Source organism: Chiloscyllium plagiosum, chromosome 14 (assembly GCF_004010195.1).
Source record: "Chiloscyllium plagiosum isolate BGI_BamShark_2017 chromosome 14, ASM401019v2, whole genome shotgun sequence".
Taxonomy (NCBI): domain Eukaryota; kingdom Metazoa; phylum Chordata; class Chondrichthyes; order Orectolobiformes; family Hemiscylliidae; genus Chiloscyllium; species Chiloscyllium plagiosum.
The window spans coordinates 80,593,908-80,607,447 of record NC_057723.1 but is presented as its reverse complement, the minus strand read 5'-3'; the positions used below and the strand labels follow the sequence as shown (position 1 = coordinate 80,607,447).

At 42.3% G+C, this 13,540-nt stretch overlaps 1 protein-coding gene across 6 annotated transcripts in view; it reads right to left on the bottom strand.

The window, feature by feature from the left end:
• LOC122556843 (protein FAM53A-like) overlaps positions 1-13,540 on the bottom strand; it is a 174,661-nt gene that overhangs the window by 75,191 nt on the left and 85,930 nt on the right. For 5 of the 6 annotated variants that reach the window (XM_043704084.1, XM_043704079.1, XM_043704083.1 and 2 more), the window contains one exon: positions 852-1,672. In XM_043704084.1, coding sequence (XP_043560019.1) covers positions 852-1,672 — 821 coding nt within the window. Of the gene's footprint in view, positions 1-851; positions 1,673-9,109; positions 9,210-13,540 lie in introns of those variants that run through there. The other variant, XM_043704082.1, reaches the window with a different exon arrangement.

Below are 13,540 nucleotides of genomic sequence, written 5' to 3'. Positions count from 1 at the left end.
TTTTGCATTGCCAATCAAAATCAGTAATGGAGAAGCCGAGCTGCCGAACTGACTTCACCAGCCCCACCACTTTACTTGTTTCAATTCAGATGCACATGAAACATTTTTCCAAAGGCAGTTTATAAAGAGCAGGATGCCAGAATCCATAAAGGACAAAGGTTGCTGAGCAGTCTGAGATTTTTAGATTACATTACAGTGTGGAAACAGGCCCAACAAGTCCACACCAACCCGCCAAAGCGCAACATTTACCCCTTACCTAACACTACGGGCAATTTAGCATGGCCAATTCACCTGACCTGCACATCTTTGGACTGTGGGAGCAAACCGAAGCACCCGGAGGAAACCCACGCAGACACGGGGAGAACGCGCAAACTCCACACAGTCAGTCGCCTGAGGCGGGAATTGAACCCGGTCTCGGGCGCTGTGAGGCAGCAGTGCTAACCACTGTGCCACTGTGCCGCCCATGACATGGAAGTCTTGATCCTCAGCAATATTTATTGGAAACTGGTTAAGATAATATCAAAAGTTGTGGCGTTTTTTTTTCCGGGGTAGGACATCTTGCTGCCTCCTGAATGTGCACGGGGGAGAGTGAGAAGCGCCTCTGCAGAACGAACGTGCAATGCTCAGGCAAAATGCACTGCACGCCCAAAAAAAGTTCTGTCGCCAATATCTGTGGTGTGGTTGCTTGGCGACAGCATCCATGGCAATGGGGATTCAGGAGATGTTGTGAGGCAGGGAAAAGCTTTTCATATTCCAGGCCTGATTCTAGATCCTTAATATTGCGTATTCATATTACATATTGTTTTACAATGGATTAAGAGATCAATTGGTTCCCACACATTAGGACATACCTGGTTCATTTTGAAGAAGTCTAAGGTGGGCCTTGTCCATCGGACATCATCATCGTGCCTTCGTTTTACGCCACACTTGCGTTCGTTTAAGTCACAGGGCTGGGAGTGACTCCGCAACAGGCCCTGCTGCCGTCGGTTCATCTCTGGAGTAGAGGAAGGTGTACTTTTGGCTGAGAGCAGACATCTTGCTGCCTCCTGAATGTGCACGGGGGAGAGTGAGAAGCGCCTCTGTGGAATGAACGTGCAATGCTCAGGCAAAATGCACTGCACGCCCAAAAAAGTTCTGTCGCCAATATCTGTGCTGAGGTTGCTTGGCGACAGCATCCATGGCAATGGGGATTCAGGAGATGTTGTGAGGCTGGAAAAAGTGAAACTGCTGGTGGTTGAGTAGTGGCCAGAGTTGGGCAGCTGCTGGAGACCAAGGCTGGTGGGGCGCTGAGTTGGGTTACTGAGCTGTGGGCCTGCATTTCCACCACTGTTACAACGCCGTTTGACAGGAGTCCACACCTTGGAGCCCACTGGCTTCCACAGAGACCTGCAGCGTGACAGGTCTTCTGGCACAGACAGTGAGCGACAGTGCCTTTTGGTTGGTGGATCTGGGAGAGGGGCAAAACTTTCAGAGAATTGCAAGTCACTTAAATTCCCCACTGAGGTGCTTGTCATGTGACCCATCCACGTACTCGTTGCTGGTCCTGTCCACAAGGATTTGTTCGGACTGGAGGAGTTGATGCTATTTAGGTTGTAGCTTGTGAGCGAAGGGAACCCCATATTCATTGGCAATTCAGCATGTGAAGTGTCAAATACATTCCACTTCCTTTCCTCTGCCAAAAAGAAAGGGGAAGAGAGGTCAAAAACACAGTCATAGCATAGAAGCATCAACAAAACATTTGAGCAGAGACTTCTCATCAAGATACGACACCATGGTTTAGCAGTTCCACGGGTACTGATTCAATAAGCAATGACCACATTATAATCTTAACATCTGTATTTCTGGGTATCAAAGCATGGATCTTGGACCACAATTGGGAATGGGGGCCCAGGCTAAATTTTCACTGTCTAGTGCTGTAACCAACTGTAGCATCTTAACTTCTGTCTCAGCTCAAATCAGTTCATGCAGTGTGAACTGGAAGAACATGGGCATCAGCTTGTCTGTTTACTGACTAAAGTACAACTTAGAGGACAGCGGTTGAGGGGACATCTTTATTCTTGTTTCACCATCAGCTTTATGTCTTCCATACAGCATATTATCTTGGGGTGCCCAACAAAAGGTTATGCATTGACCTTGTGGAAATCAATGTAACACGAATAAATCATGCGAAAAACATAACAGCAGTCGGTGCAGGCAATTTTGCAACGTAATAGGAATATGAAAAAATTTTGGAGTAGAAGCTATCCAGCAGCAGCAATTGGTAACCAAACAGTCCTGCCATTGAAATGATGTATTCATGCACAAGGGAACCATGGTGAGAAATCGGTCAGTATGCTGACTTTAGTAATCAAGCAAATGGAGGAAGTAATTATGGTAGCGAGGAGTGAATGCCATTACTTAGGGAATAATTATCATAGTCTGGCTACTCAACGCCCATCAAATGCCACCAGCTGAAGACGAGGAAAATGTTCTGAAAAAAAATTCAACGTTCAGCGGTTTCAAGGGCCGAGTATGCTAGTGAATTTCCAATGATGTCTTCACCAAAATCCAAAGAGTTCATTTAAATAGAGTGGAGAAAATCTGTGCAGCCACTGCCTCATGGTGTGAAGAAACTATTGGGTACAAAACCGGGAAACACACAGACTGGTTTGCCGAGAATGACCACATCATCCAAGTTCTCAGCAGCAAGAGAAGGAAAACTCTCTATGCCTGACAAAATCAGCAAGGCAAATAGCAATGACAGAGCTGCAAGGAACTACAGAAATCAAGAACCAAGAGGTGGACTGACAAAAAACTAAGGAGCTACAACTTCTTGTTGACAAGCATGACACCCAGGTTTCTTCAGTGCCACCTCAAACCAGCATACAATAAGGATAGAACCCTTTTGAGAAACAAACAGCAGTCTCCAATAGAAAAAACACCTAAAGACCTCCTCAACTGCATTACAATTGCCAATGAGAACGTGTTTGAGGATATTCCCCAACAGATCAAAGATGATCTTGGACTCCCACCTAGCATAGAAGTTGAAGACTCCATTACACACGAGGAATGGAAAAGTCACAGGAATATTCAGGATTCCAGCAGGGATTTTCAAACTTGGAGGAGCAGAGCTTAGTTGGCATCTCCAACTAAGCCTGAAAATCATCAAAGAAACTGCCACTGCCATTGCTATGGTCTTTAAGAAAGGAGACAAATTGGACCATGGGAATTACTGAGGAACCTCCCTGCTCTCTATGACAGAGAAGATCATCGTCCAAATCCTCATTAGGCACTTTGTCCCAGTCTCTGAAGAAATCCATCCAGAAAGCCAGTGTGGCTTCCAACCAAACCAGGGAACTATGGACATTGTTTACACAGCTCGGCAACTCCAAGAGAAGTGCCAGCAACAACATCAACTACACTACATTTAATACACTACAAGGCTATCATCAATGTGACCAAGAGTATGGAAGACCCTGTCAAAGGCTAGCTGTCCAGAGACATTCATCAACATCCTCGTCTCTTCCACACTAAGGTGTCAGCAAAAAGTCCTCACTGATGGTAATATAACAAATCCTCTGGAGGTCAAGACTGACGTTAAGTATGGATGTGTCATCATTCTGATCCTTTTCTCCATCCTCATCTCCATGATTGTTCATCTTGTCGAGCACAAACATCCCAGGGGTGTGACCATTATTTACAGGATGGACAGAAAACTTATAACCTCACCCTGTTGAAATCCAAGAAGAAACTGAAATCTGACCTCGCTTGTGGAACTTCAGTATGCGGATGACAATGTCATCAGTACTTTCTCACAAGAGAATCTTCAAGCTTTACTTAATGCTTTCGCAGAAGCATACTGAAGAATTGGTCTCAGCCTCAACCTCAAGAAGACTCAAATCCTTTACCAACCTGTCCCAAGTTAAGGTCTGGTCTAACCCTCCATTAAGGTCAACAGAGAAATCCTCCCAAACCTGGAACATTTCCCCTATGTGGGAAATAACCTTTGATCGTAGGCTGTCACTGATGCAGAAATTCAACAATGCATCCAATCTGTGAGCACCACTTTCGGAAGCCTAAGGGTTAAAGTTTTCAATGACCATGACACGGAGATCAGGATCCTTGCGTATAAGGCAGTCATCCTTCTGACTCCAAACCTTAGAGTATGTGTAGATACCACCTGAAGCCTTTGAAAAGTCCCATCAATGCTAATTGATGCAAATTCTCTGGATCAGCTGGGAGGACGTGTATTAACGTCAGTGTCCCCGAAGCACCAAGCTGCACCAATATCGAGGCCATGTCCAACCGAAACCAACTCAGTCGGGCCAGTCACTTGCTTAGGATGCCAGTGTCCTGACTATGAGAGCAAATCTTCTTTAGCCAACTCAAGGAAGGCACTCAAACAAGACAAGGACAAAGGAAGCATGTCACAGATTCTTTGAAGGCTTCCCTCAAGAAATGCAACATAGATGTCAACACAAGGGAGACCTTCGTTTAGAAGAAACCAACCTGGAGGAAACTCCTGTATGAATGGATACAATCCTTTGGGAAGACCTGGCGGCAACAGGAAGTAGGAAAAGGATTGGGAGAAAAGAATGCCTGCGATCTTAAGGCCATGGACCACTTCCACTCCCCGGAAACTCCTGCCAAATGTGTGGTCAGAGATGTGTCTCTAGGATTGGGCTCATCAACCACACCAAAAACCCACAAACCCAGGACTCGTGACACAGAATGTTCTAGGTGGACAATCATGTTCGTTTGTGTGCGATTGCCGAAGATGACTGACAGAGGGCAGGAATACTGCAAACCAATTAAAAGGGGCTGGAAGTGGGTCAAGCATGAGACCAATGCAAGCACAATAATTCAAATTATTTTTACAAGTATAAATCCTGTCTCTAAGTAATCATGTAGAAACAACTCCTTTAAGTTTTGGAAGCTTACACAGTCAGGTTGCAGATCAGTATGAGAACCTTTTGAGTTTTTACATTTTGGGTTTTTTAGGAGCCTTGACCAAACAAATGTCTCTTATCTCAAACCAGCTTGACTGTGAAGGTAGTGAATTAAAGCTAGCTGTTGCCCTAGGATACATTTCCTTGGGTTAAAGGCCACTGCCACCCTTTAACCCAAGTCTGTTTTGTTTCATTTGACCCTTCCATGCAGACTGTTACAACACAAGGCCAGGCTCAGGCCAGAATTGCAATGACAGTCTGTAAAGTGAACACATCAACACCTGCAGGCTAATAACATGGCCTGGAGCCAAATCTCCTTTGATTTGATGTTACTAATGACACCAAAAGTAAAAATACCAGTCATAAAGATGCCCTGCGGTATACAGAGGATAGTTCAATGACCAACGCTAAGTGGTATAGAAGGCATCTTCACATTTGTTTCACTCTTTTCCCCATCTGATCATACTACCATGTGCAAAATAAATTGGGGAGATAAACAAGTGTTTAGGAGTTTTCTTAAGCATCTTCACTATTCCAGTAGTCTGCCTTGGAATCTTATGTGGATGGATAGAAAGGCAAGAGAAGAAGATAAGACACAAGCAGAACTGCAACCATTTATGAACAATAGCGTACAAGCCCGCGCAGAGAATTTTAAGATAAAAAAAATTGCATGCGTTGCAGAAATTGGCTTACAATTTCTCAGTTGATTTCAACAACTCAAAAGCTATTGCATATTTATGGCAAGAGGAAGGCAGAATTAGATAATTATTTCAACATTTACAGATGCTGAAAAGACAAAAAAATCTACAAACCACAGGTCATGACACTATCTACTTTCAACATTCTGTGATGTTATTTGTGCAGGAACCTCAGCTGATATTCTCAATGTCCACAAATACAGATCGCCCCACTTCCATTTTAGCTGCATAATCTTACAGCACTGCTGTCTGAAAATAATTTTACTCCAAACTATTCTTGACATCATTGACAGATGGAAAGAAGCTACAATGCATCAAACTGTTCACCCCCTCCAAGACAATTAGCCTCAGTGCCTGAGCTAAGGATAAAATAAGCTCGAATTTACTGTCCTCCTGGCTATCCAGAGTATTTCATTGAAAACTGGATTCAGGTGGACAGCTGACAATGGGCAGGACTGGACTCCCGTGATACCACCATTGTTAAAAAGTTCATCAACACTTCACAGCTGAAGACTGACCAAGTAAAAACTGAAAGAACTGCAGATACTATAAATGAGGGACAAAAATAGAAATTGCTGGAAAAGCTTAGCGGGTCTGGCTGCATCTGTGGAGAGAAATCAGAGTAAACATTAACATTTCAGGTCAAGTGACCCTGGAAGGGATCGAAGGCTTTATAGCCAAATTTACAGATGACACAAAAATAGGCAGGACGGTAAATTGCAATGAGGAAATAAGAGCCTTACAAATGAATATAAATAACTTAGGAGAATGGGCCAAAATGTTGCAGATGAACTTTAATGTGTTTAAGTGAGAGGTCATGCATTTGGGTTGAAAAAATAGGAAGACAACCGGTTACCTTAATGGGGAGACACCTTGAGGTGCTCTGGTGTAGAGGGATCTAGGTGTACTCATTCATGAATCACAGAAAACTAGCATGCAAGTACAGCAGATAATAAAGAAAGCAAATGGAATGCTGGTCTTTATAGCTAAAGGAATAAAATATAAAAAGGTAAGGAAGCATTGTTACAACAATACAAGGTATCAGTGAGACAGCACCTGGAGTATTGTGCACAATTTTGGTCCCCTTGATAAAAGATGTAGTGGCATCAGAGGCAATTCACTAGCTTGATTCCAGAGATGAGGAGATTGTTGTATGAAGAGAGATTAAACAGTTTAGATCTATACTCTTTGGTTTTTAGATGAATGGTCAAATTGAGGTATGCAAGATAAAAGGTGTGGATACAATAGATGTGAAGTAGATACTTGCTTTTCTGAGGCATTCTAAGATGAGACATCATAGTCTTAGGATAACGGGGAGCAAATTTAAAACAAAGTTGAGGAGAAACTACTTGTGAATCTGTGGAATTCGCTACCCCAAAGTATGGTGGCTGCTGAGACAGTATGCAAATTTAAGGAAGAATTAGATTTTTAATTGGTACTGGGTTGAAGGGATATTGAGAGAAGGCAGAAAAATGGGGTGAGGAGCATATCAGGTCAGGCAGCATCCAAGGAGCAGGAGAATCGATGTTTCAGGCATGAGCCTTTCTTCAGAAAGAAGGGCTCATGCCCGAAACGTCGATTCTCCTGCTCCTTGGATGCTGCCTGACCGGCTGTGCTTTTCCAGCAACACATTTTCAGCTCTGATCTCCAGCATCTGCAGTCCTCACTTTCTCCTCCCTGAGGAGCATATCAGCCATGATTGAATGGCAGAACAGATGGGCTGAATGGCCTCATTCTGCTCTTATACCTTCTGAACGTAGGCTGATCAGGTGAGCAAGTCACAGGAGAGTGCAATTTTCCTGTCAAACCATATCCAAATATGTTGTTTGTGGCTTCAAAAGAGGAGAAATTAAAACCTGCAGATTTTAATAAAAACAGTTGGCCTGTAGATAGTTAATCTCCATTTAGTCCAGTTGACAACAACCACTTAGTGATGAATTGGTTAATAAGTGTCAGCTAATCTTGACACACCTAATTTGGAAGTGCTCCAATGCCAAATACGTGCATGGAGGTTCAGACAGATTGTGATCACTGCTATGGGAAAGTAGTCACGGTCACCATTTTCTATTTCAAAGCTTCCAATGATATTTGACATTTTTATGAATGGAAGAATGCAGATCATTTTATTGAGTCATTCCCACACCCAGTGTTTTATGCTATGTTATTTAGCAACCAGTCTATTAAAATCTAATTGCTGATACGTTACAGAATTTGGGGAGTCAATTAACATGTACCAAAAGTCAAGTATCAACTTGGCTAAGCTGATAGTGCACTTGCCTGTGCTTGAGCTATTGCGTCTCAAGCACATAATTGCAGCTAAATGTTTCATTGCAGTACTGAAAGCTAGCTTAATTACTGGAGGTGCAGCTTTTCCAATATTTTAATTGAGCCATTGTCTTTCTATTCTCATTCAGCAGATTGAAGATCCCATAGCAGTACTGAAAATACTGTTTAGAGGAGTGAAGATTTCTTCCTGTGTACCAGTCATTCATCTGTGGAACCGTGCAATGCATTATTGTCACTGTATTTCAGACTAATTACATGTAAACCACTTTTAGATTTTGAGAGGAAGCTCTCATGCAATACAAATGTATAAATTTGAACTGAACTAATGGCTTTCATGGGCAAATGCATCTTATGTAGTTAGGACATATAAAACAGCCTATCCAGATTCCTTTTCCACTCAATCTTTGAGCAGCACAACCAAGCCCCATATTTCTCAGCTAAGATAAAAAGGAGAATGAACAAAGTTTGTTGACAATTAATAAATAGAGGTTACTGTTGAATTATGCTTTTTGACAGACTAGATAAACACCATCTCTAACCTTTTCTTAAATAAAGAATGTAGACCGAGTTCTGCTCCGAATCAAATCTGCTCTCCTGCAATGCATTGATACTGGATAGCAAATATGGTTCAATCCTAAGGCTGAACAGCTTCAGCAAATATAGCATAAAAATACATAAACTGACCAATATTTAGGTGAATGCAGATCTCAGATATTTTTCAGGTCATTGGGATAAGACTTCAACCTGATTCTCCTGTGACCCAAACTGACTTCAGTTCAATATTTTGGAGTTACAAACTGCAGGCGATGCATGCCTAGCACAATATTGAATTTAGTGGAGAACACTTACATCTTTATAATGGTTTCAAGAGAATATACACATGTAGGTACACTAACAAGTTTGCTATTAACACTAGAATACATAGCACCCCCATGCCATAAACCAATTATGCTGTCTTTTCAAAACAATCAGGACTCGCGGTCTAACGTAACTTTGAGCAAATGGCATTAATATAGAGACTGCAACATGTTGGAATTTCTCACAGTAAAACTCCTGTGAACCCTGAAGCTGGGTAACTAGGATTTTATATAGTTGCAAGTGGAATCAATGATTCACGCTGAATCCTTGGTCAGCTTTTTGGTACATCAGGTTTTGAGAAATCATTGTTATTCATGCGCAGCTTCATAAAGGGCTCACCATGGAAGGCTGTGAGTTGTATACTTGTACTTGCTGTGTAATGCACACCAGTGATTGTCTTGTGTGTTTTTCTTTCCCCTTCCATCTCCCTTGTGTGAAGTACTCATCAGAGCGCTTTTTCATGTGCCTTGGATATGCTCCCATCCCAATGTAACTGGTTTGAAAACCAGATTTAAACTTGATGTTCTAGATTGCAGACTTGTTTTTCTGAAATCTGAAAACATAGGTTTTTATCCAACAATAACAGAGAGAGGAGCAAGTCATTCTGTCCCATGAACCACTTCAGTCATTCAACTCAATGAAATAGTTGACCTCAAGATCTGGCATCCCCTCCATTTTAAAATTCTCATCCATGAATGCAGATTCTTTCATGGTCCAGTCTCTTCCTGTATCTCTCCAACAGCTTCTCGCCCCAAGAACATTTCTGCACTTTTCAAAATCTGTCTTCTGCTCTTTTGGACATCCCTAATTTTCGTCACTCCTATCAGCTGACCAGTCAAAGTTCTGGAACTTTCTCCCAAAATCTCTAAATCCCCACTTCTCCTCCTCCTTTAAAACCTATTGTTTTGACTAAGTTTTTGACCATCTGTCACAATATTTCCTGATGTGACACACTGTCAAAATATTCAATAACTTGTCTAAGAGACACCTTCATACATTTTTCTATATATACTGTAGCAAGTAGCATTTATCTCAACCAATTTATCTACCTTTGAACAAATTGTTTAATGCCTTTAACTAAAATCTCCGTATTGAGGTATAAAAATAATACAAGAGAAAGCCATTTGTCCATTAAGCCAGTTCTGCGATTTATGAGATCATACGTTATGCATGGTGCAACATTAAATGCCTGCCTTTGCTCAATATTCATTAGTGCCACTGGTTCCCAGAGATCCTTCAGCCTCTGAATTGAAAATAAGTAATCCAGTGCTGTCATTTGCAGGAGAGTTTGAATGTACAGCCTGCTGTGTGTGGAAGTGTTTTTTAATACTTTACTGCAGAAAGGCCTGGATGTAGTTTTAAAGCTTTGTCCCCTGGCCCTAGATTCCACGAAACAACAGTAACAGCTTTGAAGAACTCTAATAGCTCCCTTAGTGTACTTGGATAGTTTGACCAAATCACTTTAATCTTCAAAATTCCTGTGAATACAACCCACAATGTCTCAATCATTCTAATAAGTCTACATTGCATTCTGTCCAAGATCAATATAACGTTCCTAAGATGTGGTGCGCGGAACTGCAGGTGTTGTGCAACCAGGGCTCTGCACAGCTTCGAACACATTGTATTCTGCTACACCCCATGGAAAGGCTGAAGTTCCATTAAGCTTTTTGATGAATTTCTGTGCCTGCTCATGACATTTTGTGGTCTGTAACTATGATGTATTTATAACTTGACTCCCTTTGGGATTTGCATGGTTTCTAGATGTTTTCATCATTTACAATGAAGTCTCACCGGTCTTAAGCCCAAAATGGATGACCTCACACATGCCTGCACAGAAATCCATTTGCTACAATTTTGCCTATGCACATAATTAATTAAAAACACAGCAGTTACAAATCCCATCTATCCTTTTGTCATCAAAGTTCGACATTTGGTTCAATATTCCATCAGCAAAGACAATTACAATGAATGGCTAATGCTCCAAATAAACGCCTAATGGAGAGAAGTCACTTTCTACCAATTAGATGACAGACAAAGTTGGAGGTGTCCAGACAACTCAATGGGCTTGCTCCTCCATATGTCAAAATAATGGTTCGACCTTTGCATTAAATGCACTTTCCTGTCCAATTCTTCAATTGTTATTTGACAAATATCTATTGATCTCAACATTGAATCTCTTCACAACATACTTGTAGTCTTCAGGGTACATAAATCCAAATATTCAATATTCTATGGGAAAAAATCCACTTTTCTTTAATTATTCCTTCTCACGACGTGGGCATCACTGGGTTTTTGCCCATCCCTAATTTCCCCTGACTGAGTGAATTGTCAAGTCACTTCTGAGGGCAGTTAAGAGTCAACCATAATTTTGTCCATTTGGAGTCACCTAGTTTACTGCATCAGGTGCTCCCAATGTGGTCTCCTCTAGATCTGGGAGACCGAGTGTAAACTTAGGGTATGGTTTGCAGCCGGGCCTGCAAGGGCTGACAAAATCTCCCAGTCATGGCCCATTGTAATTCCCCTTCCCATGCCCTTTCCGACATGACCACCCTTGGCCACCTCCACTGCCACAACGAACCACACCGCAAATTGGAGGAACAACACCTCAGCTTCCAACTGGGCAGCCTACAGCCCAAAGGACTCAACGTTGAGTTGTCCAATTTCAAATAACCTCCCTTCCCATCCTAACCCATCCCAACCCCTCCCTGCCACCAGGATTCATTCCTCCCACTGACCAGCCAGGTCATATCCTCTACCTGTCTTCACCTATCCCCACTTCACCAACCTGCCCTCACCACTGCCAACCCCTTTATCTGCAGCTCCCCCTACACCCACCCCCAGTCCTGAAGAAGTTACACCCGAAACAATGACTCCCCCACCTTCTGATGCTGCCTGGCTTGCTGTGTTCTTCCAGCCTCCTGACTGTCTACTTTGCAGTCAGATGTAGGCCAGACCAGATAATAATGGCAAATTTCTTTCCTTGAAGTACATTAGGTGAACTATTTCCTCAACTCAATCCTAAACAATAAGTCACTAACCTCGATACTGTGCTCAGTTCCAGCTACTTGTAAACCTTCTAAAAGCTTTTCACATTTCAAAAGGTTGCTTCTAATTTGTCTAAGCTGCAGAGAATGTGTGTCCAACCCACACCGACACTTATTCTATTGGAATAGCTACTTTATCTCTGAAATCAAGTGTTGCACCCCTATAAAGGCCTTTCTATCCTTCCTTAAAGAAAGGAAGGCAAAACCATATAATACTCCAGGTGTGGGCTCACCAAAGTTCCACACAATGCGCAGGCCTTCCTTACCTGGACATTCCAATCCCTTTGCAAAATAAAAGCCAATTTATCCTTAACCATCCCAATTTCTTAGTGAGTCTGCATGGGATAAGTTTTCTGTGATTCATGGAAAAATCAGCAATTGGAGGATGTGGCAAGATTTTCAGCAACAACCTGCCCATTATCCTGACTCTTTTTCCTGCTGTTGAGAGGATATTGTAAGCAGGTCAACAATTTGTGCTCAATTCTGTGTAGTCCAAATTAAAAATCGAGGGATTTTACTTAAATGGCCAACCAGACTTAAATCTTGATAAAGATCCATGGTCATTCCCCTCCATCCAATACCTAGACTGATTCTCTCTGATGAGCTGAAAATCCAACATCTTCAGTCACTCACTAATTTCCTGACAACTGATGTCATCTAACTAGTCTTGAATTTAATCTTGTCCCTCCTCTTACTTAAGCGTGTAATGTTCTCATTTCAAAGGAATGGTTCTGAAGTTAAGGAAACTTTGAAATATCATAATTAGGGAATCGGTATCATTTTCACACACTTTCTTCCTGACATGGAAGCCATCTGGTTCTGGCAATTTACAACTCCTTAAATGCCCTAATTTTGCTGTTTGACTTTAGGACAGATGCAAGAGTACCAAATTTCAAAGGGAACACTAATTTACATCGCATGAGAAAAGAAGTCATAGAGTATGGTGCTGGACAAGCACAGCAAGTCAGGCAGCATCTGAGAAGCAGGAGAATCAAAGTTGCGAGCATAAGCTCTTCATCAGGAATCAGCCTCATTCCTAATGAAGGACTTACGCTCAAAACGTTGATTCGCCTGCTCCTCAGATGCTGCCTGACCTGCTGTGCTTTTCCAGCACCACAATCTTTGACTCTGATCTCCAGCATCTGTAGTCCTCACTTTCGCCTATGAGGAAAGAAGTGCTGACACATTGACAAGTGGAGTCCAATTGGTCAAGGCAATTCCACAGGTAATCCTTACGTTTTGTTTAATTGAAAGGGCACAATACTGGGCTTTGTTTGTTTGCAGAGAGTAGGCCCTTTCACATGTATCTATATAGCTTTTGGCAAGCATAAGCTAGCTATATTGCTAACTCAACTGCATATTAAATTGATTGCTAATACAACTTGTAAGAAATTCATAATTGGGAGAAATTCATAATAGGAGAAAGTGAGGACTGCAGATGCTGGCAATCAGAGCTGAAAATGTGTTGCTGAAAAAGCGCAGCAGGTCAGGCAGCATCCAGGAAACAGGAGAATCGACGTTTCGGGCATAAGCCCTTCTTCAGGAATGAGGAAAGTTTGTCCAGCAGGCTAAGATAAAAGGTAGGGAGGAGGGACTTGGGGGAGGGGCGTCGGAAATGTGATAGGTACTACAAACAAACCATTATCTCCCAGACCGTCCATAACCTCATCACCTCGGGGGATCTCCCATCCACCACCTCCAACCTCATAGTCCCACAACCCCGCAC